Below are 24,085 nucleotides of genomic sequence, written 5' to 3' on the forward strand. Positions count from 1 at the left end.
ACTAGAATACTCCAGTGCCGTTCCATCTTATTTCACTTAGGCCTAGGATGCTGACTTTTAGCCTCTTCATTTCTAATTTTACATTTTCTAGCTTACCAGCTTGGTGCAGGGTTTGAATATTCCAAGTGGCAATTCGCAGTCTCTTGATCTTGCAGACAGTAGTGGTATGACGATCCAAGCTCACCTGTCTGTTTACATGATATCCCGTACCGAGCGAGGTGTATACTTTGATAATAAATGAACCTTTGTTGATCATTTTTATGAACAATGCATGTAACATTGATATTACAGTGATATTGGAATATTTGAAGTTGCACAAAGTACAATAGATTTTCTGCTTTTGTCATTCATTAAAATCATTACTTAATCTTCTAATAAAATTATGAAGAGTTCTAACGTCGCTGTTAAATTTAAGGGTTTGAAGCATGTTATAATCTCCTGGTCAAAAATATTCTATGCCATTGACATAACTGTGTCTGCTTCATAAATCAGATGTTAACAAAGAATATTAATTGGAAAAGTTTTTGATTACTATTAACTAATTATCGATGGCTGGTTCCATGTAAAATGTGCAAATCAAATAAAAAGGCAACATTCACTCTGTGATTTTGGGCACATCTGCATCCATTTGATTATGTAAAGCATTTGTGGGAATTGATGTGTAATGTGAAGCCAGTAGATTACTAATTGAAGGAAATTGAGCATTATACTAAGTATTAGGTAAGTTAAGTGGAGAGAAGGGGTGCACTTTAGAATAATATTGAACAAATTATACTTTTAGCTGAGGTCTGAGGTAAGCCTATTTCTTGTTGTTATTTTAAATTTGCCAAACAACAATGCATCTTAAATTAACTGAAATTATGAACATATGTTTCATGCTGATCCCACCAATATGTTGTGAATTTGCTACCCTACCGTTGAAATGCCAGGACTTCTGTCATCCAGCATGTTTAACCTTGAAGTCCAAAACTTGTTACCAATATCCTGAGAAGGCACATTCACCAGGAACTTCTGAGCTTGCAGAACTAATTTGTTCCTAGCTGAGCAACATCTTGAATTTATTCGAGTTTAAATATGTACATGAACTTCCCTCTCTATTTCTGTATTCCTAACTTCTTACATCATTATTTCTGTATGTGCATGTGTGTTCCACTGTCAATACCCGAATTCCTGAGTAGCCACCCTAAGCCTCTCTGTTCATAATATACATTAATAATTTTGAAGAACACCTGCATCCATGTTTGCTGATGACACTTAATTGAGTGGAAAAGCAAATTGTACAGAGGATGCGGAGTGACTGCAGAGAGATGTGGACAGGTTGAATACAACAGGTTATCAAGGCGGCAAAATCACATGCCCCTTCATTGCTAAAGTGAGTGCAACTGTACAGGATACTGGTGAGGCTGCTGGAATTCAGGAAAAAAACGAGAGGGGATCTTACAGAAACATATAAAATTATGAAAGGGGTAGATGAGATGGAGGCAGAAGAGTTGTTTCCATTGGTGAGTGAGACTTGAACTTGGAGACATAACCTCAAGATTTAGGATGGAGATGAGGAGAAACTGTTTTTCCCAGAGAGTAGTGAATCTGTGGAATTCTCTGCCCAGGGAATCAGTACAGGCTTCCTCATTAAATATATTTAAGACACAGTTAGATAGATTTTTGCATAGCAGGGAATTAATACTCATAGGGAAAAGGCAGGTAGGTGGAGCTGAGTCCATGACTTAATCAGTCATGATCTCACTGAATGGTCGAGCAAACTCGACAAGCCAGATAATCTGCTCCTGCTACTATTTCTTATATTACGCAATATTTATGAATGGTTGTGACCTAAATATAGGGGTCATGCTTAAAAGAAATGTGTAATTTATTTGGCTATGATTAATTTAGCTATGTCATTAACAGCAAAGAGGAAAGAATTAGATGATCTGGAGAGTTGCACAGAAAATCACTACTCTTAGTAATGAAGACAATAAAACTACTAGATTGTCAGAGATATCAACCTGATTCATGAAAGCTCTTCAGAACAAGACTTAATTAATTAGGGTCATAGTGTAATAATTTGGGTCACAGTGTTGCGCGTGGCCGAGTGGATAAGGCATCGGTCTAGTGATCTGAAGGTCGCTAGTTCGAGCCTCAGCTGAGGCAGTGTGTTGTGTCCTTGAGCAAGGCACTTAACCACACATTGCTCTGCGACAACACCGCTGCCAAGCTGTATCAGCCCTAGTGCCCTTCCCTTGGACAACATCGGTGGCGTGGAGAGGGGAGACTTGCAGCATGGGCATCTGCTGGTCTTCCATACAACCTTGCCCAGGCCTGCGCCCTGGAAACCTTCCAAGGCACAAATCCACAGCCTCACTAGACTAACGGATGCCTATTAGTGTAATAAGAGCTGGAAAGCAGACTCTTTGGCCCAACTCATCCTTGCTGGCAAGGTGCACACTTAAGTTAGTCCCATTTGCCTGCATTTGGATCATATCTGTCTAGATCTTTTCTATCTACGTACAAACTCCATTTCCAGAAAAGTTGGGATATTTTCCAAAATGCAATAAAAACAAAAATCTGTGATATATTAATTCACGTGAACCTTATTTAACTGACAAAAGTACAAAAAAAAGATTTTCAATAGTTTTACTGACCAACTTAATTGTATTTTGTAAACATACACAAATTCAGAATTTGATGGCTGCAACACACTCAACAAAAGTTGGGATAGAGGCATGTTTACCATTGTGTTACATCACCTTTCCTTTTAATAACACTTTTTAATCGTTTTGGAACTGAGGATACTAATTGTAGTAGATTTACAAATGGAAATTTTGTCCATTCTTGCTTGATAAAAGACTTCAGCTGCTCAACAGTCTGTGGTCTCCGTCGTCTGATTCTCCTCTTCATGATGCGCCATACATTTTCAATAGGAGAAAGATCTGGACTGGCAGCAGGCCAGTCAAGCACACGCACACCGTGTCTACAAAGCCACGCTGTTGTAGCCTGTGCAGAATGTGGTCTGGCATTGTCCTGCTGAAATAAGCATGGACGTCCTGGGAAGAGACGTCGCCTTGATGGCAACATATGTCTCTCTAAAATCCTAATATATGCCTCAGAGTCAATGGTACCTTCACATACATGCAACTCACCCATGCCGTGAGCACTGATGCACCCCCATACCATCACATATGCTGGCTTTTGCACCTTTCACTGATAACAATCTGGACGGTCGTTTTCATCTTTGGCTCGGAGAACTCGACGCCCGTTTTTTCCGAAACCTAGCTGAAGTGTGGACTCATCTGACCACAGCACACGGTTCCACAGTCTTTCGGTCCATCTGAGATGAGCTCGGGCCCAGAGAACTCACCGGCGTTTCTGCATAGAGTTGATGTATGGCTTCCTCCTTGCGTAATACAGTTTCAAGTTGCATTTCTGGATGCAGCGACGGACTGTGTTGAGTGACAATGGTTTTCCGAAGTACTCCCGAGCCCAGGTGGCTATAATTGTCACAGTAGCAAGACGGTTTCTCAGGCAGTGCCGCCTGAGGGCTCGAAGATCAGGGGCATTCAACAGTGGTTTCCAACCTTGCCCTTTACGCACTGAGATGTCTCTGAATTCTCTGAATCTTTTCACAATATTATGTACTGTAGATGTTGAAAGACCTAAATTCTCTGCAATCTTGCGTTGAGAAATGTCCCTTTTGAATTGACTAACAATTCTCTCACGAATTTTGGCACAAAGGGGTGAGTCACGACCCATCCTTGCTTGCAAAGACTGAGCCTTTGATGGACGCTACTTTTATACCCAGTCATGATACCTCACCTGCTACCAATTAGTCTGCTTAATGTGGAGTCTTCCAAACCGGTGTTACTTGAATATTCTGTGCACTTTTCAATCTTATTTTAACTCTGTCCCAACTTTTGTTGAGTGTGTTGCAGCCATCAAATTCTAAATTTGTGTATATTTACAAAATACAATTAAGTTGGTCGGTAAAACTATTGAAACTCTTCTCTTTGCACTGTTGTCAGTTAAATAAAGGTTCACGTGAATTAACATATCACAGATTTTTGTTTTTATTGCATTTTGGAAAATATCCCAAATTTTCTGGAAATGGGGTTTGTACTTATCCAAATGTTTTCTAACAGTTGTTCATATACCTGCCTCAACTACTTCCTCTGGCATTTGTTCCATGTACACACCACCCTCAGATCCCTTTTAAATCTTCCCTATTTGCCTTAAATCTATACCCTCTAGTTTTTTCCCTGGGAGGAAAAAAAACACTCTGGGCATTCACCCTATTTATGCCTTTATGATTTTACATGCCCCTACAAGGTCACCCAGTAATAAAGTCCCAGTCTGCCCAAACTCTCCTAACTCAGGCTCCTGAGTCCTGGCAAAATTCTTGTAAATCTTCTTTGCACATTTTCCAAATTAATGATGTCTTTCCTCTAAAAAGGTGACCAAAAGTGTACACAATCTTTAAGTTTTGTGACTCCAGAGACACAGTGACATTTCATTATCTCTTCATTATCCTCTGAAACGTCTAACAAGCCACTCTGTAAACCTTGTGTCAGGCTAGCCACCAAATTCACTTATGAAAGATTGAATAACTGCAGGTTCTGGTGAACAGGCACAGAAGTAGAGTTGGTGCCAGCAGAGATCAGCCATAATCATATTAGTGGTAGTGTAGGTTTGAGGAGCTAAGTGGCTTATTCCTTCTCCTATTTTCTTGTGTTTTTGTGCACAGACTCTGTAAAGTTGACTGAACTGGAAGAAGCTTTGTTTAATTCTCCTCATAAACATCAAGTGCCTAAACTGAGATAGTTGTCCAACAGACCTACCAAGAAATAGCTTGACAATGTGGAGCACAACAAGCAACGTGTCGGAATCCTCACTAGAAAGCAGGAGAAAAACAGAGATATACAGGCAGGAGAGAGGAACCCAGGGAATCTCAAAATCTCGTGGAAAACAGGTAAAGCATGCAAAAACTACCTCCTGATTACTAACTTACATTCTCTCTCATTTAGTGAACTGATGCTCCTCTATGTTGACCAACTACTAGAAGAAACACTGCATGTAGCAAAGGCACAAAATAGCTGACAGGCTCCAATGGCCATCACCAAAAGTGGCTTGAGAGTCTGGCCAAACTGGCTGAGTCCTGAAAGGCATAGCTACTATACTGGGTCTGCAACATGTTGCAACAAGCCAACATGGGGAAATAATCAGAACTTTATCTCAGTCTTGCCTTTCTACCGGCAAAAGATAAACTTTTCAATGTTGGCATTGGTAGAACTGATAACCATACATTCCTTATGGCAACAAAGTCTTTTCTTCAAACTGACAGTGTTGTCTGGTAATGAAAATTGCGGTTAAAGGGACAAACATGGAAAGATGCCACTGTTTAAAACTGAGTAGCTTTGATATGCAGTAGACCATCAGCCGCAATGTACACCAGCATGAATTTTATCTGCATGGTTCACTTTATCACTATAAGCAAGCCAATGAATCAACCATGGTTCAATGAGGAATGCAAACAGGCAGGCCAAAACTGAAATGCAAATCAAATGAAGATGAAACAAAGGACTGCATGCATACCATATAGCTAACCAATATTACCACTGACAAATCAAAGCTTCCTGAATCAAATGAGCACACATCTCCTATTACAGCTCGGGGCAGAGTTCGGAGTTCAAATCCAGTGTCCTCTGTAAGCAAGTCTCTACGCTCCTTCTCATGTGTGCATGGGTTTCCTCCAGGTGCTCCAGTTTCCTCCCAGATTTCGAAGATGTACCAGTTAGTAGGTTCATTGGTCATTATAAACTGTCCTGTGATTAGACGAGGGTTAAGTCGGTAGGTTGCTGGGCAGCACAGCTCGAAGAGCTATGCTGAATCTCTAAATAAATAACTAAATAGAATGGTGGACAATTAAACAGCTCAGGAGACAGCTGCACCATAAACTCCAATGGTAATATCATAAGACAAAGGAATAAAATTCGGCCCATTGAGTCTGCTCTGCAAATTGATGAGGCCCAGTATCCAAGTGTTCAGGTGAAATGTTCAGGTGACTGCTTGGTCACAACTGCTAAATGGCTGATCTAGCTCAGCTTACTTTTGAGATCTCTATCATCACAGTATCCAATCTTCAGCCAACTTGATGCACTTCACAAGATATCAACAAACAACTGAGAGCAAAGACTATGATTACTACGCTTTCACTCCAATTTCAATCATCAGCCAAGAGAAGGAAAACACCACCAGCAGTGCTCTAAGCAGCTTTTCCTCACCAATAATCTGCTCACTGATGGCAAGTTTAGATTTCTCTGCTTGTCTTCAGATCTCAAAACCTTGGTTCCAACAAGGATCAAAAGATAAGATGAATTCCACTGGTGAGGATGAAAGTGACAGCCCTTGACATCGAGGCTACAGTTGACTAAGGGTGACATCAACAAGTCCTGATAAAACTGAAGTCAATCAGTATTAAGGGAAAACACTCCAATAGTTATATCTCACATATGGTTATTTCAATTTTCCCTATACACCAGTGCAGGAGATCATTGGGGATGTATCAGCTTTCACGATCTACAGCTGTGTCACCAATGACCTTCCTTCAGTCACAAATTGGGGAATAGAAGTATTCACTGACAGTTGAAGAATCCCATTTGCAATGGCACAGCAAATGATGCAGATGATTCTCAGATAAGTTTCGGGTTCGTGTTGCTGAGTGACATGGATAAGGTAGATAATCACAATCTTTATCTCATCAAGAACAAAAGCATACAGGTTTAAGGTGAGAAGAAAAGAGTTTTAAAGGAGATCTGAGAAGCAAGGTTTTTACAAATAGGGTGGCTGATATTTGGAACTTGCTACCAAACATGGTAGCTTGGTGGTGGTGGTGTCAGATACAATCACTGTTTAGGAAACATTTAGACAGGTACTTGAGTAGGTGATGCATAGGAGGATCCGTGACCCAGTGTGGGCAGATGGGATTAGTGCAGATGAAAATGCAGATTGGCAAGGACATGACGGCCTGAAAGGTTTGTTTTGTGCTCTATGACTACAGAAGCATTCAGAAATATGTGAAAAAATGTTTCATCCAGATGGTGATGAGTATCTGAAATTCACAGCTTAAAAATATTTCAGGAGTTCAGCATGTTTAAAAGAATGTGTACTTGAAAACCTGTGATCTTGGAGCTGGAAGGTGGAATTAATCTGGGTAGCACTTTTCCAGCAGATAAATACGTAGCGGATGAATGACCTCCTTCTGTGTCATATTATTTCAATGATCCTGTGAAGGCTGAAAAGTAAAGCCTTGAAATTGTTAGATAATACAGAATGAGTTGTTGGGCTTTGCACCTAGATCAGCAAGCAAAATAACGTGGAAAATTGACTAAGTGGGTTAATAGAAGAGAATTAAGCACTAACAGGATCTTATCCAAGGAGCTGATAGGAAAATAATGTAAATACAAATCAGGCTTCTAGCCACAAACAACTGACTTTAAACACAGAGTGAAACAGAAACTGACAACAGTGGTAGGTTTAATTATTAACAAACTGTAGCTGAACTTAAAAATATTAGAGGTGGCCATTTCCAAGCTGTAACCAAACTCCAGAGTTCAAAGACAGGCAATCAAAGTATTTTCATCATGAAGCCAGATCTCTTGTATCAATTACAGCCTGCAAGATGTCCACTGTCATTTATTATTATATTTGATTCAGTCAGCAGACCAAAAGGCAACACCATACAGTTAAAATAAAAGGGTGCTAAATAGATTTGATTGATTGCTGAGTTACTTTTGAAGTTGATGATGAAGTGAAATTGACCAAGCAAACTTAGGTCATATATTGTCCTTTCTCCAGTTTTATTATTATTGATTCGGTAAAGCCAATGTTTCTGAATACCTGAAACATTTTTTAAAAAGTGAAATTGCATTTGACAGCAACAAACTGTTGAAAGCCCCTAGCCTCATGGGCAATAGAACAGAAGCTTCAATATAGTACACCACAAATGCTTCAGCAGATAAGTGAAGCCATGTGCTTGTTTTGAGGTAAAGAGTGGTGCTTGGGTTAGAATGAGCATGATCCAGCCCATTGTTACAATGAGAATCATGCAAAGCTGTATCTTTGTCCCATTCCTCTTCCCAACTTAATGGCCACATCTTTCTTCTGTATTCCGAGGACATCCAGCTCTGGCTTCCCACCACCGTTCTTGACAACTCAACTGCTCGTCTGACATTTCTGCACAAATGCCAAGTTTTAGCCACATTATTATTTCCAAGCATGTTTAACTTTCACCACAAATTATCAGCTCTAGCCATCGATAGCATTTCCCTTTTGCTTGGCTAGCAAGCTGCTCAGACTGAACCAAACTGTCTGCAAAAACTGGATCTCGTTCTAATCTCTCTAATCTATTTCTCCAATAATGGCAAAAAACACCAGTTGTAATTCAATCATCAAACTTTAGATAGTCAAATACAAAGTAACCCTTAACTTGCTAAACAAAGACTTTGCAAAGTAACTCTGAAGTTGCATAATCAAAAACTCGTATAAATATACTTATATAGTGGTTTCTACTGTATGTTACAATAACAAAGTTGCTGGTGAACGCAGCAGGCCAGGCAGCATCTCTAGGAAGAGGTACAGACGACGTTTCAGGTCGAGACCCTTCGTCAGGACTAACTGAAGGAAGAGTTAGTAAGAGATTTGAAAGTGGGAGGGGGAGGGGGAGATACAAAATGATAGGAGAAGACAGGAGGGGGAGGGATAGAGCCAAGAGCTGGACAGCTGATTGGCAAAGGGGATATGAGAGGATCATGGGACAGGAGGTACGGGGAGAAAGACAAGGGGGGGGGGGAACCCAGAGGATGGGCAAGGGGTATAGTCAGAGGGACAGAGGGAGAAAAAGGAGAGTGAGAGAAAGAAAGTGTGTATAAAAATAAATAACGGATGGGGTAAGAAGGGGAGGTGGGGCATTAGCGGAAGTTAGAGAAGTCGATGTTCATGCCATCAGGTTGGAGGCTACCCAGACGGAATATAAGGTGTTCCTCCAACCTGAGTGTGGCTTCATCTTTACAGTAGAGGAGGCCGTGGATAGACATGTCAGAATGAGAATGGGATGTGGAATTAAAATGTGTGGCCACTGGGAGATCCTGCTTTCTCTGGCGGACAGAGCGTAGGTGTTGTCTCCCAGTCTGCGTCGGGTCTCGCCAATATATAGAAGGCCACATCGGGAGCACCAGACGCAGTATATCACCCCAGCCGACTCACAGGTGAAGTGTCGCCTCACCTGGAAGGACTGTTTGGGGCCCTGAATGGTGGTAAGGGAGGAAGTGTAAGGGCATGTGTAGCACTTGTTCCGCTTACAAGGATAAGTGCCAGGAGGGAGATCAGTGGGGAGGGATGGGGGGGACAAATGGACAAGGGAGTCGTGTAGGGAGCGATCCCTGCGGAATGCAGGGGTGGGGGGAGGGAAAGATGTGCTTAGCGGTGGGATCCCGTTGGAGGTGGCGGAAGTTACGGAGAATAATATGTTGGACCCGGGGGCTGGTGGGGTGGTAGGTGAGGACCAGGGGAACCCTATTCCTAGTGGGGTGGCGGGAGGATGGAGTGAGAGCAGATGTAGGTGAAATGGGGGAGATGTGTTTGAGAGCAGAGTTGATAGTGGAGGAAGGGAAGCCCCTTTCTTTAAAAAAGGAGGACATCTCCCTCGTCCTGGAATGAAAAGCCTCATCCTGAGAGCAGATGCGACGGAGATGGAGGAATTGCGAGAAGGGGATGGCATTTTTGCAAGAGACAGGGTGAGAAGAGGAATAGTCCAGATAGCTGTGAGAGTCAGTAGGCTTATAGTAGACATAAGCTGTCTCCAGAGACAGAGACAGAAAGATCTAGAAAGGGGAGGGAGGTGTCGGAAATGGACCAGGTAAACTTGAGGGCAGGGTGAAAGTTGGAGGCAAAGTTAATAAAGTCAACAAGTTCTGCATGCGTGCAGGAAGCAGCGCCAATGCAGTCGTCAATGTAGCGAAGGAAAAGTGGGGGACAGATACCAGAATAGGCACGGAACATAGATTGTTCCACAAACCCAACAAAAAGGCAGGCATAGCTAGGTCCCATACAGGTGCCCATAGCTACACCTTTAGTTTGGAGGAAGTGGGAGGAGCCAAAGGAGAAATTATTAAGAGTAAGGACTAATTCCGCTAGACGGAGCAGAGTGGTGGTAGAGGGGAACTGATTAGGTCTGGAATTCAAAAAGCGGAGAGCTTTGAGACCTTCCTGATGGGGGATGGAATTATATAGGGACTGGACATCCCTGGTGAAAATAAAGCGGTGGGGGCCAGGGAACTTAAAATCATCGAAAAGTTTAAGAGCATGAGAAGTTCCCTGGCCCCCACCACTTTATTTTCACCATGGATGCCCAGTCCCTATATACTTCCAACCCCCATCAGGAAGGTTAATAGGATACTCAAAGCTGCTGCACAGGTTGACAGTGTTGTTAAGAAGGTGTATGATGTGTTGGCCTTCATCAACCGTGGGACTGAGGTGAAGAGCAGTGTGGTAATGTTACAGCTATACAAGACCTTGGTTAGACCCCACTTGGAGTACTGCATTCAGTTCTGGTTACCTCATTACGGGAAGGATGTGGATACTATAGAGAGAGTGCAGAGCAGATTTACAAGGATGTTGCCTGGATTGGAGAACAAGCCTTACAAGAATAGGTTGACTGAACTTGGCCTTTCCTCCTTGGAGTGACGGAGGATGAGAGGTGGCCTGATACAGGTGTATAAGATGATGAGAGGTAAGTTGATAAGATGTCAGAGGTAAGTTTTTCACAAAGAAAGTGGTGGGTGCATGGAATGCACTGCCAGCAACGGTGGTAGAGGTGGATAAAATAGGGTATTTTAAGAGACTCTAGCTCGGTACATGGAGCTTAGGAAAATAGAGGGCTATGCGGTAGGGAAATTCTAGGCAGTTTCTAGAATAGTTTACATGGTCGGCACAAAATTGTGGGCTGAAGGGCCTGTAATATGCTGTAGATTTCTATGTTTCTATAGGGAAGTGGCACTAATGTAGAAGTTCAACATGATTTTATTGAATAGTTGAGCTGGAACAGGCTCGCACTGGACCAATTTCTCATATTCCAATTCAATTCAAATTTAAGTGTTTATTAACCAAACATGAATATTCATGAACAGAGCCAAACAAGACAGCGTTACTACGAGGTCAAGGTGCAAAATACAGTACTGTACCAACAGTCACACACAGCACAAAGTATACACAAGATAGTAACCACAAATGGTATCACCATCACAGAATAAGAGAGTCGCAAAACTCACAGAATCAATCCACAGTCGACCACAATAGAGCCTGTCTTCCGCCGAGCGAACACTGGGTCAGCATCTACTCCAGCCTGAATGCCACGACATACCACAGCTGATACAGTGTACTGGCCTCGGCACCCCTACCCCCACCCCCACCAGCAACACTGTGGGTTGAGACCCAGTCCATTCACATACAACAAGCACGTTTGGAATATCAGTAAAATACAGCGAGGCAGAATATAGATACATGGTGTCTTCAAAAAGTATTTGCCCACCTTGGAAGTTTTTAGATTTTATTGTTCTATAACATTTAATCACAGTGGGTTTAATTTGGCTTTTTTTGACATTGATCAACAGAAAAAGACTCTTCCATGTCAAAGTGATAACAAATTTCTACAAATTGGTCTAAATTACTTACAATTATTAATCATGAAATAATTGATTGCATAATTTTAGATTAGATTATGAAGACACGCAGTCCTCTTTTATTGTCATTTAGTAATGCATGCATTAAGAAATGATACAATATTTCCCCCAGTGTGATATCACAAAACACAGGACAGACCAAGACAGAAAAAAACTAACAAAACCACATAATTATAACATATAGTTACAACAGTGCAACAATACCATAACTTGATGAAGAGGTCTATGAGCACAGTAAAAAGTTCAAAGTCTCTCAAATGTCCCACATCTCACGCAGACGGGAGAAGGAAGAAAAACTCTCCCTGCCATGCCGACCATAGTCCGACTCTGAGTCATCCGAAAACCTCGAGCTCTGATCAGCTCTCCGACACCGAGTACTGAGCACCATCTCTGTCCGAACGACTCAACCTCAATCTCGGTCGCCAACAGCAGGCAAAGCCGGGGATCTTGAGGCCTTCCCTCCCGAAGATTTCCAACCGCACAGTAACGACAGCAGCAAACGAGCGTTTCAGAAATTTCTCCAGATGTTCCTCTGTGCTTTCACGTCTGTCTCCATCAAATCATAATTGTCCACGGCCCCTATTTAATGGACACGATAGCATTTTTCACTGGAGGGCAGCGCACGCCAGCCCTTGCTCACCCCTTTCAAGTAAGTACTTAGTAGATGCGCCTTTAGCGGCATTTACAGCCTCGAGTCTGTGTGGATAGGTCTCTATCAGCTTTGCACACCTGGACACTGCAATTTTTCCCCATTCTTCTTTACAAAACAGTTCAAGCTCTGTCACGATTGCATGGGCATTGTGAGTGAACAGCCCACTTAGACAGAGACTTGCATAAAGATTTTTACTCCTCATATAAATGAAGGATGCAAGTAATAAAGTCAATTCAATTCTTTTCAAGTTCAGCCACAAATTCTCAGTTGGATTGAGGTCTGGATTCTGACTTGGCCACTCCAAGACATTAACTTTGCTGTTTTTAATCCATTCCTGTGTAGCTTTGGCTTTATGCTTAGGGTTATTGTCTTTCTGGAAAACAAATCTTCTCCCAAGTTACAGTAATGTTACAGACTGCATCAGGTTTTCCTCCAGGATTTCCCCATATTTTGCTGCATTTATTTTATCCTCTACCTTCACAAGCCTTCCAGGGGCTGCAACAATGAAGCATCCCCACAGCATGATGCAGCCACCGCCATGCTTCATGGTGGGGATGGTGTGTTTTTGATGATGAGTGGTGTTTGGCTTACACCAAACATAAGTCTTCAGTCTGATGGCCAAAAAGCTCAATTTTGATTTCATCAGGCCATAGAACTTTCTTCCAGCTGACTTCAGACTCCCACATGCCTTCTGGCAAACTCGAGCCGAGATTTCATGTGAGTTTTTTTCCAACAGTGGCATTACTCTCCCATCTCAGCCATGAAGCTTGTCACTCCTCCAGAATTGTCACCAGTCTCTTGGTGGCCTCCCTCACTCGTCCCCTTCTTGCAAATTCACTCAGTTTTTGAGGATGTCTTCTCTAGGCAGATCTATCGCTGTGCCATATTCTTTCTATTTCTTGATGATTGACTTAACTGTACTCAAAGGGATATTCAGTGACTTGGAAATTTTTTTGTATCCATCTCCTGACTTGTGGTTTTCAATAACCTTTTCATGGAGTCGCTCGTAGTGTTCCTTTGTCTTCATGGTGTATTTTTTGCCAGGATACTGACTCACCGGTAGTTGGACCTTCCAGATACAGGTGTATTTTTAACTACAATCAATTGAAACAGCTTGGCTACACGGGTCTCCAAAAAACAGATCTCCTTTTAACTAATTATGTGACTTCTAAAACCAGTTGGCTGTACCAGTAATGATTTGATGTGTCATATTAAAGGGGGTGGAATACTTAGGCAATCAATTATTTTATGTTTTATATTTTATAATTAATTTAGATTACTTTGTAAAGATCTGTTCCCATTTTGACATGAAGGAGTCTTTTTCTGGTGATCAGTGACAAAAAAAGCCAAATCATATCCATTGTGATTCAATGTTGTAAAACAATAAAACATAATAAACTTCCAAGGAGGTGAATGCTTTTTATGCACACTGTATAAAGTCCAGACCCTCCAGTCCATCGAAATCATCAGTCAACCACAATAGAGCGTCCAACCTGGATGCTGTGCCACACCGCCCCGATGGAGCTCACTGGCCCCAACGCCCACCAGGCAACAATGTGGCTTGAGGCCCAGAACTCACATATGCAAGCACATATATAGAATATTAGTAAAATACAACCACATAAAATATATATTGTATGTATATTCAGTCTCCAGTCCATTGAAATCTTCAGTCGACCAGAACTGTGCTCTGCCAGCCCCAGTGGAACGCACTGGTTCGGATACCTCTCCTCTGGTTGCTATAAAGCAGGCAACCACATGGCTTGAGGACCTGAGTCTATTGTTTACCACTAAAATCTGCAGTCGGTCACAACAGAGCTTGTCTTCTGCCGTGCAAAACGTTGGGAGGGCAGCACCGACTCCATTCTGGACGGCACAACACCCCCAGTGGAGTACACTGGCTTCGCTCCCTCACTCCTGGCAGCTGCAAAAAGGCGGCACCATTGCTGGAGGTCTAGTCCTCACTATGACCAAGGTCACACAGCAGCCCCCCCCCCCCGCCACCTCCCGCCATCTGCCTCTGCTCTCATCCAATAAATCAGCGATTCGAACTTGCAGCCTACCAGATTAACAATGTCCAAATAGGTCTTGCGATCAGGTTGGAAACACTCAAGTTGGAGGAACAACACCTTATATTCCATCTGGGTAGCCTCCAACCTGATGGAATGAACATGGACTTCTCTAATTTCCATTAATGCCCCTCCTCTCCTTTTTACCCCATCCCTTATTATTCCCCCCTCTCTTTTTTGTCCCTCTGTTCCTCTCACTATATCTTCCTCTGATGCTCCCCTCCCCCTTTCTTTCTCCCTAGGCCTCCCGTCCCATGATTCTCTCCCTTCTCCAGCCTGGTATCCCTTTTGCCAATAAACTTTCCAGCTCTTAGCTCCATCCCTCCCCCTCCTGCCTTCTCCTATCATTTCTGATCTCCCCCTCCCCCTCTCAAATCTCTTACTATCTCTTCTTTCAGTTAGTCCTGAAGGGTCTCGGCCCGAAACGTCAACTGTACCTCTTCCTATAGATGCTGTCTGGCCTGCTGCGTTCCACCAGCATTTTGTGTGCGTTGCTTGCGATCATTAATAATACATTTAAATAGAACAGTAGCATCTTTGTTGACCCTGTAGAAGCTGCTGCAACCAAGAGTAAAGGTACATCACTGTAATTCAGTGGTACCCTGGTGAAACTGTAGCTGGACCATTGTGCACAGATCAGTTACTTGCTCCCATAGGAGGATATACATTCAGTGGCCACTTTATTAGGTACACCTGTATACCTGCTCATTAATGCAAACATCTAATCAATCATGTGGCAGCAACTTAAAGCATAAAAGCACACAGACATGGTGAAAAGGTTCAGCTGATTCTCAGATCAAATATCAGAATGGGGAAGAGGTGTGAGCTAAGTGACTTTGACCATGGAATGATTGTTGGTGCCAGATGGGGATCTAAGAATCTCAGAAATTGCTGATCTCCTAGGATTTTCACACAAAAGTCTCTGCAGTTTACAAAGAAAAAAAAACATCCAGTGAGCGGCAATTTTATGGGTGAAAACACCTTGAAAACACCTCGTAAGTGAGAGAGGTCAGAGAAGAATAGCCAGACTGGTTCAAGCTGATAGGAAAATGACAGTAACTCAAATAACCATGTATTACAACAGTGATGTGCAGAAGAGCATCTCCGAATGCACATGTCGATCCTTGAAATGGATGGGCTAGAGCAGCACAAGACCACACACTTGCACTCAGTGGCCACTTTATTAGGTACAAGAGTGCATGACGAATGACGAAGATTGTTGTAGCAGGAAAGATTAAGCAGTCTAGGCCATTTTCCTTGAACAGTAGAATATGAGATAATCTCAATGAATTACACAAAAATAAGGGCCTATACAATTTAGCGGGCATGGATGATCTTTCCCTTGGCTGGCCTGTCAAGAACCAGGAGATCACATTCTCAAAATAGTAGTTGGACATTCCGAGTGATAAAGGTTTACTATTCTTTCTCCAGTGTTTTCAGTTCTCTGTCCAAGAGACACAGTTAGGAGTCTATTAGAGACTGAGATAAGTGGACCTTTTAAGATATTAAGATAATTGAGGAATACAGTGCAGGAAAACTGGGTTATGATAAAAGATCAGAAATGATGCAATTAAATGGCAAGCAGGAACAAGGCCCAAAAAGGCCCATTCTTGCTTCAATTTCTCATGTTGCATTTTTATTACATGAACAGTAGCATTCCTTTGCTTATCAAAAATCAAACTGTACATATTGCCAAGTGAACCACACCCACAGCAGATTCCATAACTGCACAGTGACTGAGTTTTCAACATGAAATGCTAGTCAATACATGCAGAACATATGAGACAGATTAATGTGTCCAAACAGCCCAAGGACAAAGGAGCAAAACAAGGTTAAGTACAATATGCTCATATCATCAACAAATAGAAAAAGGAAACACAAAATAAGTGACAAAAAGTATTTCAAACCAAAACTATTACACAAACAGGATACATATTTACCATACCTTGTGTGATCATCTCTTACACCAACCAAAAAGTGTCAATTCCCACCTGTTTTAGCAACTCCACCATTTTTTGAAAGGCATTAAAGGTGGTCTTTGATTTAATACACGTCATAATTTTTCGTTCAGTGCCCAATTGTTAAGCCTTGAAAACAATGAGCTGAAAGACAAAAACTTGCAAATTTAAGAACTCAAGGGACATTTTCCAGCCTGAGTTCGTTTGTGGTATGCTTGCAATTTAATAACAAAGGGGGAAAATCAAAAACAAAAAGTACAAAGAACTTTTAGGGGAAAAAAAGCACAAAACTTCCTGTGATACAACTTAAATACACAACAGTAGGTTTCAGTTCAGTGCTTTTATGTGATCAAATTCACAGTCTTTAGATCTTATGTGCAGTTATGTAGTAGAATTAATGTAAAATGTAAGCTACCACTCTCCTGCTCAGAAATTGTTAACTTAGTATTTATAAATACACGTATTGGAATGTTACACCTCAATAAACGTTCCACTGATGGAGCAATGCTCATGTCCAGGCAGGCCAATTCCTCAATCTTAAATAATTAAACACCAGCTGACAGTTTAGAAATCTCAGGGAAAAAAAAAACAAAATCCAGGAATTGTAGAAAGAAGGCAGATATAGTTTCACATCAGTCTATGAAGTAAAGTTGTTCACATTTCAAACCTTCGAACAATAATATGACAGTCCTGTTGAAAATATCACAAAATAAAAATGAATATAAGAAGTCAGCAGAATGGCTTCATCTTAGTCACACTTTAAAGCACAGGAAACCACACATTCATGAAAATCAAAAAAAAACATTAAGCTCTAGGACAGAGGGTCAGGAAGAAAATGCGCTCCAATTTTATTCTTACCCAGCCCAAGCAATAACACATTAGGAAGTAAGCAAGTGAAATATTTCCTTTTAGTTGTCAAAACCTGCATTAGCCAAGTTATAATGCAGCTATTGCAACACTTTTATGGGTAGTCATTCACTATTGTGTGTTTACAGTAAATTACACATTTGATGAATTAATCCTCCCAGGAGGGGGGAGAAGATGGCGGTGCAACGGCAGCGCGCATGGCCACTTCGGTGATGATATCCGTTACCTGTCAAGTAGGGGACCGTGCACAATTCTGATTTGATGGAGACAGATGTGAGAGCACAGAGGAACATCTGGAAAACTTCTGAAATGCCCGCTTCGCTGCCACTGCTACTGCGTGGTAACCGGAATCTCCAGAGCTGAAGGCTCCGAAATCCTCTGCTTTGCTTGTTTCAGCAGCCGGGGAGAGGTTGAAGGCGCTCAGCAGAGGATGGCGCTCGGGAGGCTGTATCGGAGAGGCTGGTCAGAAGCTCAAAGTTTTCGGACGGATGGACTCAGTGTCGGCTATGGTCGGCTGCTTCCAAGGTATCAGCAAGTTGACAGTGCCTGGAGGTTTATAGCAGGGGGCTTCTCCCTTTTGCCACCTGCTATCCGGGACTTGGGAGTCGATCGACTCAGGACTTTGAGACTTTTTTTTTACTGTTCCCATGGTCTGTTCTTCATCAAATTATGGTATTGCTTTGCACTGCTGTAACTATATGTTATAATTATGTGGTTCTGTCAGTGTTAATCTTTGGTCTATCCTGTTTTCTGTGCTATCACTCCAGAGAAACATTGTATCATTTCTTAATGCATGTATGCATTTCTGAATGACAATAAAAGAGGACTGAGTGTTTCCATAATCTAACCTATTCTTCCAGTTGCCATACCGACACGTAGTTCTGCTTTAACATAAGTTATGTTCCTCAGAAACCACCCATTATAGAAAGCCATGTTACTGCAGGGCAAGCTGTGTTTGCCTTCAAATGAAGGAGGTTTCCCTGGCTGAGATATAAAACCAGTGCATCCCATGTAAATAATGTTCCCTAATCCAGCAATCTCATTATAACTGATTCATGATATGGAAACATGTATTAGCAGAGAACTACCAGTACTGACCTCAGTTACAGCAGTTGAAACATATTGTAGGCTGAGCAATCAAGTGTTTAATCTTAACCTAATGCTTAGGCTGCAATCGTCAATGGTCACTTTTAAGGCCAGTTGTCTTTATAACTTGTATTTTATGTTACTACTAAATAAGGAAATTGGTCATGTTTTAGTAGTAACTAACTTCATTTCTTAAACTTTCCCAAGAGACCTGAAACAAACTATCAGGTCAATAGTAGTTCACGTGCACAACTCAGAGGAAAGAGATTTATTAGTAGTTTCAACCCCAGAACTTTATTTTAACTGCTTTCTGTAGTAGAAGAAGATATCTCCTTGTGCTGAGATAAAGAAGAAATTGACTCCACAACTCAGTAACATCAGAGCAACACAAAAATAAAGATCAAATCTTCCACATACCTAAACTCTAAAGAAAAAGGGGCAGCCTCATAGTCATAGTCCTACTTTATTGATAATATCAATATACTGACAAAAAGTTGAATCATTAAATTATACCTGTTGTCATCAGCTTGTTGCAGAATTTTTTTTGTGTGTGGGGGAAGAGGGATAAGTGCATTGGAGACTGGACAGGAAACAACTAGACAGTAGAGCTTTGTAATGCCTTGGCCTTGTAAGTGCTACTGACAGTCAAAAAGAATTGCCAAAGAAAAATAAATGGGGGGGGGGGGTTCAAGGCATTTGTCAGATTTCTAAAATGGTTGGGGATCTAAGGCACAACAAATAATGAATAGCATTAATTTATTGAAAATGTTGCTTGCAGATTTCATATTAGGATCATACATAGAGAAGCTCTCAAATGGCAAGTAATTGAACTAGACCACTGAAACAAAGATTTTATGCATCATTGAACTGAATTGAATTGACTTTATTACTTACATCCTTCACATACATGAGTAAAAATCTTCACGTTACGTCTCCGTCTAAATGTGCAATTTATAGCAATTTGTAATAAGTAGTATGTATAACAGGACAGTCAATATAACATAGAAATACAATTGTATCAGCATGAATTAATCAGTCTGATGGCCTGATGGAAGAAACAGTTCCGGAGCCTGCTGGTCCTGGCTTTTATGCTGTGGTACCATTTCCTCGATGGTAGCAGCTGGAACAGTTTGTGTGGGGTGACTCGGGTCCTTTTTACACACCTGTCTTTGTAAATGTCCTGAACAGTGGGAAGTTCACTTCCACTTCCCTTCTAATACACAAAAGTGGAAAAATGAGAAATAATATATTCATCCATTTAGCTTAGATTTGTCTTTCATACTTCTAGTGCTCAAAAGGCAAATTGCCTCTATTTTAAAAAAAAATCAGGATTCCAGTCCAGCATTTCGAGCGGAGGTCTCCTGTGCATTGTCCATTGAAGCAAGATGACAGCTGGTAATTGATAACCATGACAAAACAGACTTTTTGTTAAAGAGGGAATGCCATAAAAGGGAAAGTAGGCATTGTGCAACTTTAAATGCAGTCTACACATCATATAGACAAGTTTTATGCTGCAACAGACTTGAATTGCATCCAAGGTCATTGTCCTCAAGACAGTTATTGGTAGATGAAGCACAGCTGCAATTAGTTGAGGCTTTCATGTCAGTATATTCTCTCCAAATCACTTTATTGCTGATACAAATCTTAATGTATTCAATCAATATTCATTCCAGCACTCTGGGTTAGTACCCACTTGAAGTCATTGGATGTTCCAATTACAGCCAGTTTAAGTCCCAGATGATAACAAAACACTTCCACCTTAGTAAGATCCATAAGTCTCATAATGCTTACTCAGTAACTTTCCCAGTCTGTACCAAAGACACAACCCAGATACACAGATTATATAAAATACTATTGATGTTGACTTATACCAGTTCAATGCTATTAAAAAGTGGCCAAATCTTTGGTCTCCATATGTAGTCATAGTGGGTAGATCCACACAAGCAAACATATGAATTAGGAGATGGACTGGCCCCTTAAACCTACTCTGCCATACAGGATCATGATAATTTGACTGTAATCTAAATTTCACATTTCCATTTACTAATATGGTAAGCTCTCATATCATTACTCGTTAAGTATTGATTTGCCTAAAAAATGCAAAAACTCCGAAGAGGTTCATTCTAAGGATTCACAAATCGCTAAGCAAACATTTCGCTTCATCTGTGTTTTTAATGCACGATTCCTTAGTTTTGAGCAGTGATCCCTCACAAGAGGAAGTACCCTGTTCAACTTATTAAGAATACTTAGGATGTTATATGTTTCAATCAAGTCTTCTCTCACTCTCCCAAAGACCAGCAGATACAAGCCTCGTCTATCCAAACTTTCCTGCTTCCAAAGTATTAGCATCTTTTATTCAGTAAGGAGATAAACAGGGCATTCTGGATCATCAATACCATAACTTCCCAATGTTTGTATTCCCTTTCCGTCGTAATAAAATAAAATGTTAGCATTCCTAATTACTTGCTATACTTTAACATCAGCCTTTTACAAATCATGCATTAGCATCCCTGATCCTTCAGTATCTCAAGAGTTCTACAATCTCTCACCATTTAGATAACACTGATATTTCTTTTGTTTCCATGGATCATCACATTTTACTCCATTTGTCAGATATCTGACCACTTAACATCTGTATATCCCTTTAGAACCTCCTTAAATCTCTTCACAATTTACGTTCACACCTATCTTTGGACTACCAGAAAACTAAGCACCTCTATCAAGTTTTTCATACATCAAACTATAAAACGTTGAGCTCCAGCATTAATCCCTGTGGCATACCACTTACCACCAGAAAAGTGTGTTTCTCACAGGATAACACTAGATAAAAATTCGATCTGAGCCACCACAGCCATTTCACCAACTTGCTTTGGTACACACTTCAGATTCAGGACAGACATTTTAAGTAGAATCTGGAAATTGATTACAATCCAATTCATGTTTATACTGTGCACAACAGGCTTGTTTTCTTTCCATTTCCAAAAGGTATCACTTTCATCCCTTTTATGTCCAGACCACTGAAGTCCTGCAACAGTAGGAAGCCAGCCACTCATGTTAAAAGAAGGGACACTATATAAACAGAATCAGAATCAGGTTTATTATCACCAGCATGTGTCATGACATTTGTTAACAAAGCAGCAGCAGTTTAATGCGATACATAATATAGAAGAAAAATAATAAAATAAATTACAGTATACATATATTGAATAAGTTTAAAATAGTGCAAAACAGAAATAATACATATTAAAAAAGTGAGGTAGTGTTCATGGGTTCAATGTCCATTTAGGAACCGGATGGCAGAGGGGAAGAAACTGTTCCTGAATCGCTGAGTGTGTGCCTTCAGGCTTCTGTACCTCCTACCTGATGGCAACAGCGAGAAAAGGGCATGCCCTGGGTGCTGAAGGTCCTTAATAATGGATGCTGCCTTTCTAAGACACCACTCCTTGAAGATGTCCTGGGTAGTTTGTAGGCTAGTACTCAAGATGGAGCCGACTAAACTTACAACCATCTGCAGCTTCTTTCGGTCCTATGCGGTAGCCCCTCCATACCAGACAGTGATGCAGCCTGTTAGAATGCCCTCCACAGTACATCTACAGAAGTTCTGAGTGATTTTGTTAACAGGCCAAATCTTTTCAAACTCCTAATGAAGTATAGTCACTGCCTTGCCTTCTTTGTATCTGCATCAATATGCTGGGACCAGGTCAGGTCCTCAGAGATCTTGACACCCAGGAGCTTGAAACTGCTCACTCTCTCCACTTCTGACCCCTCTATGAGGATTGGTATGTGTTTCCTTGTCTTACCCTTCCTGAAGTCCACAATCAGCTCTTTCATTTTACTGACGTTGAGTGCCAGGTTGTCGTTGCAACACCACTCCACTAGTTGGTATAACTTGCTCCTGTATGCCCTCTCATCTCCATCTGAGATTCTACCAACAATGGTTGTATCATCAGCAAATTTACAGATGGTATTTGAGCTATATCTGAAGTTCATAATGCAATAAATAAGATGAAGAAAGGAAAGGCAGCAGGTCCTGATGAATTAGTAATCGAACAAATTATTGCCCTCGAAGATTATGGACTTGAAAAACTAACTGATTTAATCAATGACTGGAATGATTCAAAGCAGTCCTGTAAGCGGTCCTGTGTTTCCCTCGTCCATACCTCTTGGTCCTCAGTACTGGTGCTGCAGTCTTCAGTCTCTGCGTATACTCAGGGAGTAGAAGTACAGCCAGGTGGTCAGACTTCCCGAAGTGAGGACGTGGAATAGCATGGTAGGCATTCCTGATGGTGGTGTAACAATGGTCCAGTGCGTAGTTTCCTCTGTATTGCAAGTGATCTGTTAATGGTAATTGTTCAGTGATTTTTTCCAGACCGGTCTGGTTAAAATCCCCCAAAATGATGGTGAAGGTGTCCACTGTGTCCACTGCTAAATCTATCCATTGGATGTCACTCGCTTCATTCTCTTTTACCCCTGTAACCCTCGGGCTCGGCCAGCACGTGTTCGTCTAGAGAAAAACAACTTCAGGCCCCACCAAACTGAGAAATCTCATTTGTGTGGATGCTGCATGATGTGTTGTCTGGTTACAAATCCGCACCGCAAAATATCAGACAGTACACCATATGCAATTAAATGATTGAACTTTATAAATCTTAATCTGGTTAGAGGGTTAGTAAAGAAAATAAAAAGTAAAAGGGCCCACTTTAAGGAAAAGTCTATTGCACATCGTTGGAGCTCACTGTTCATTCATTTGTTTCTATCAACCTTCAGGCATAACCGGCCCTCGGACCCTCGCTCCTCAGTCCACTTCGTCCAGTGGTCTTCCGACTCTGTCCATTCGCGTCCTCTCTCTCCATCGCTCCCCGACGAAAAGCCACGAAAAAGCCGGCTCCCAGACTCACAAGAAAGAACAGCATTTCTCTCATTGGATAGTCCCTGCATTCCAAAGTCCCGTTATCTCTTCTCATAACCCAAACATTGCTGCTACAGAGAAACCATTACCTTAACAGTGGAACATTACATAGAAGCCATTACATTAGCCTTAGCAGTGAAATCTTACAAGCATGTTACACCCCCAATATAGTCTAAAAGATTAGAAACTCAACAGGATGTTCGAGTTCAATTATCATTCAACCATACATGAAAATAGCCAACCGAAAGAGTGTTCCTCGGGGGCCAAGGAGCAAAACACATTACCAACAGCTCACAACACACTACATGTAGCACAAATAGCACATATGGTTATCTTTTCAGAAAAACATGCAGTCACAAGGAAAAAAAATAATATAACCCAATTCCTTGAGCGGAATGATTCTAGATTGCCCTGGTCCAGTTTGTTCATCCATTGAGCAAATACTTGAGAGCAGTACTAACAGGATGAGACAGCCCCCAACTCAGTACAGGTTCCAGCATGCCCAGAGGTCCTTGCTCTCTCCCACAGCAACTCGGCTCTCCTCCCCTGGGCTGCTGCAACAAGTTACACCACAGCATCAGCCTAGTCCTCGCCACAACCAAGGCAACACAGTTCCCTCCCCGTTGATCTCACCAAAGAGCCAGTGAACCACATTTGCAGTACAGATATCCCCCGCTTTCCGAATGTTCGCTTTATGACATTTCGCTTTTATGAAAACATTATTACCTGTTTTCGCTAACCGAAAGAGGATTTTAGTTTTTACGAAAAAAGACGTCCGCTTTAAACTTGTGTTTACCCCAAGAAAGACTACCATGACC

At 41.5% G+C, this 24,085-nt stretch overlaps 1 protein-coding gene across 3 annotated transcripts in view; it reads right to left on the reverse strand.

Moving 5' to 3' along the window:
• The window catches only part of LOC140190935 (paxillin-like), a 159,722-nt gene that overhangs the window by 79,320 nt on the left and 56,317 nt on the right, over positions 1-24,085 (reverse strand). Inside the window, exon 1 of one of the 3 annotated variants that reach the window (XM_072247913.1) lies at positions 3,356-3,590. The exons of 1 other annotated variant lie outside the window; for it this stretch is intronic. Coding sequence is in view for 1 of the 2 variants with exons in the window: in XM_072247911.1 (XP_072104012.1) it covers positions 3,138-3,171 (34 nt within the window). In the remaining variant the exon portion in view is untranslated. One more of the 3 variants, XM_072247911.1, reaches the window with a different exon arrangement.

The sequence above is a fragment of the Mobula birostris genome, chromosome 31, assembly GCF_030028105.1.
Source record: "Mobula birostris isolate sMobBir1 chromosome 31, sMobBir1.hap1, whole genome shotgun sequence".
Taxonomy (NCBI): Eukaryota; Metazoa; Chordata; class Chondrichthyes; order Myliobatiformes; family Myliobatidae; genus Mobula; species Mobula birostris.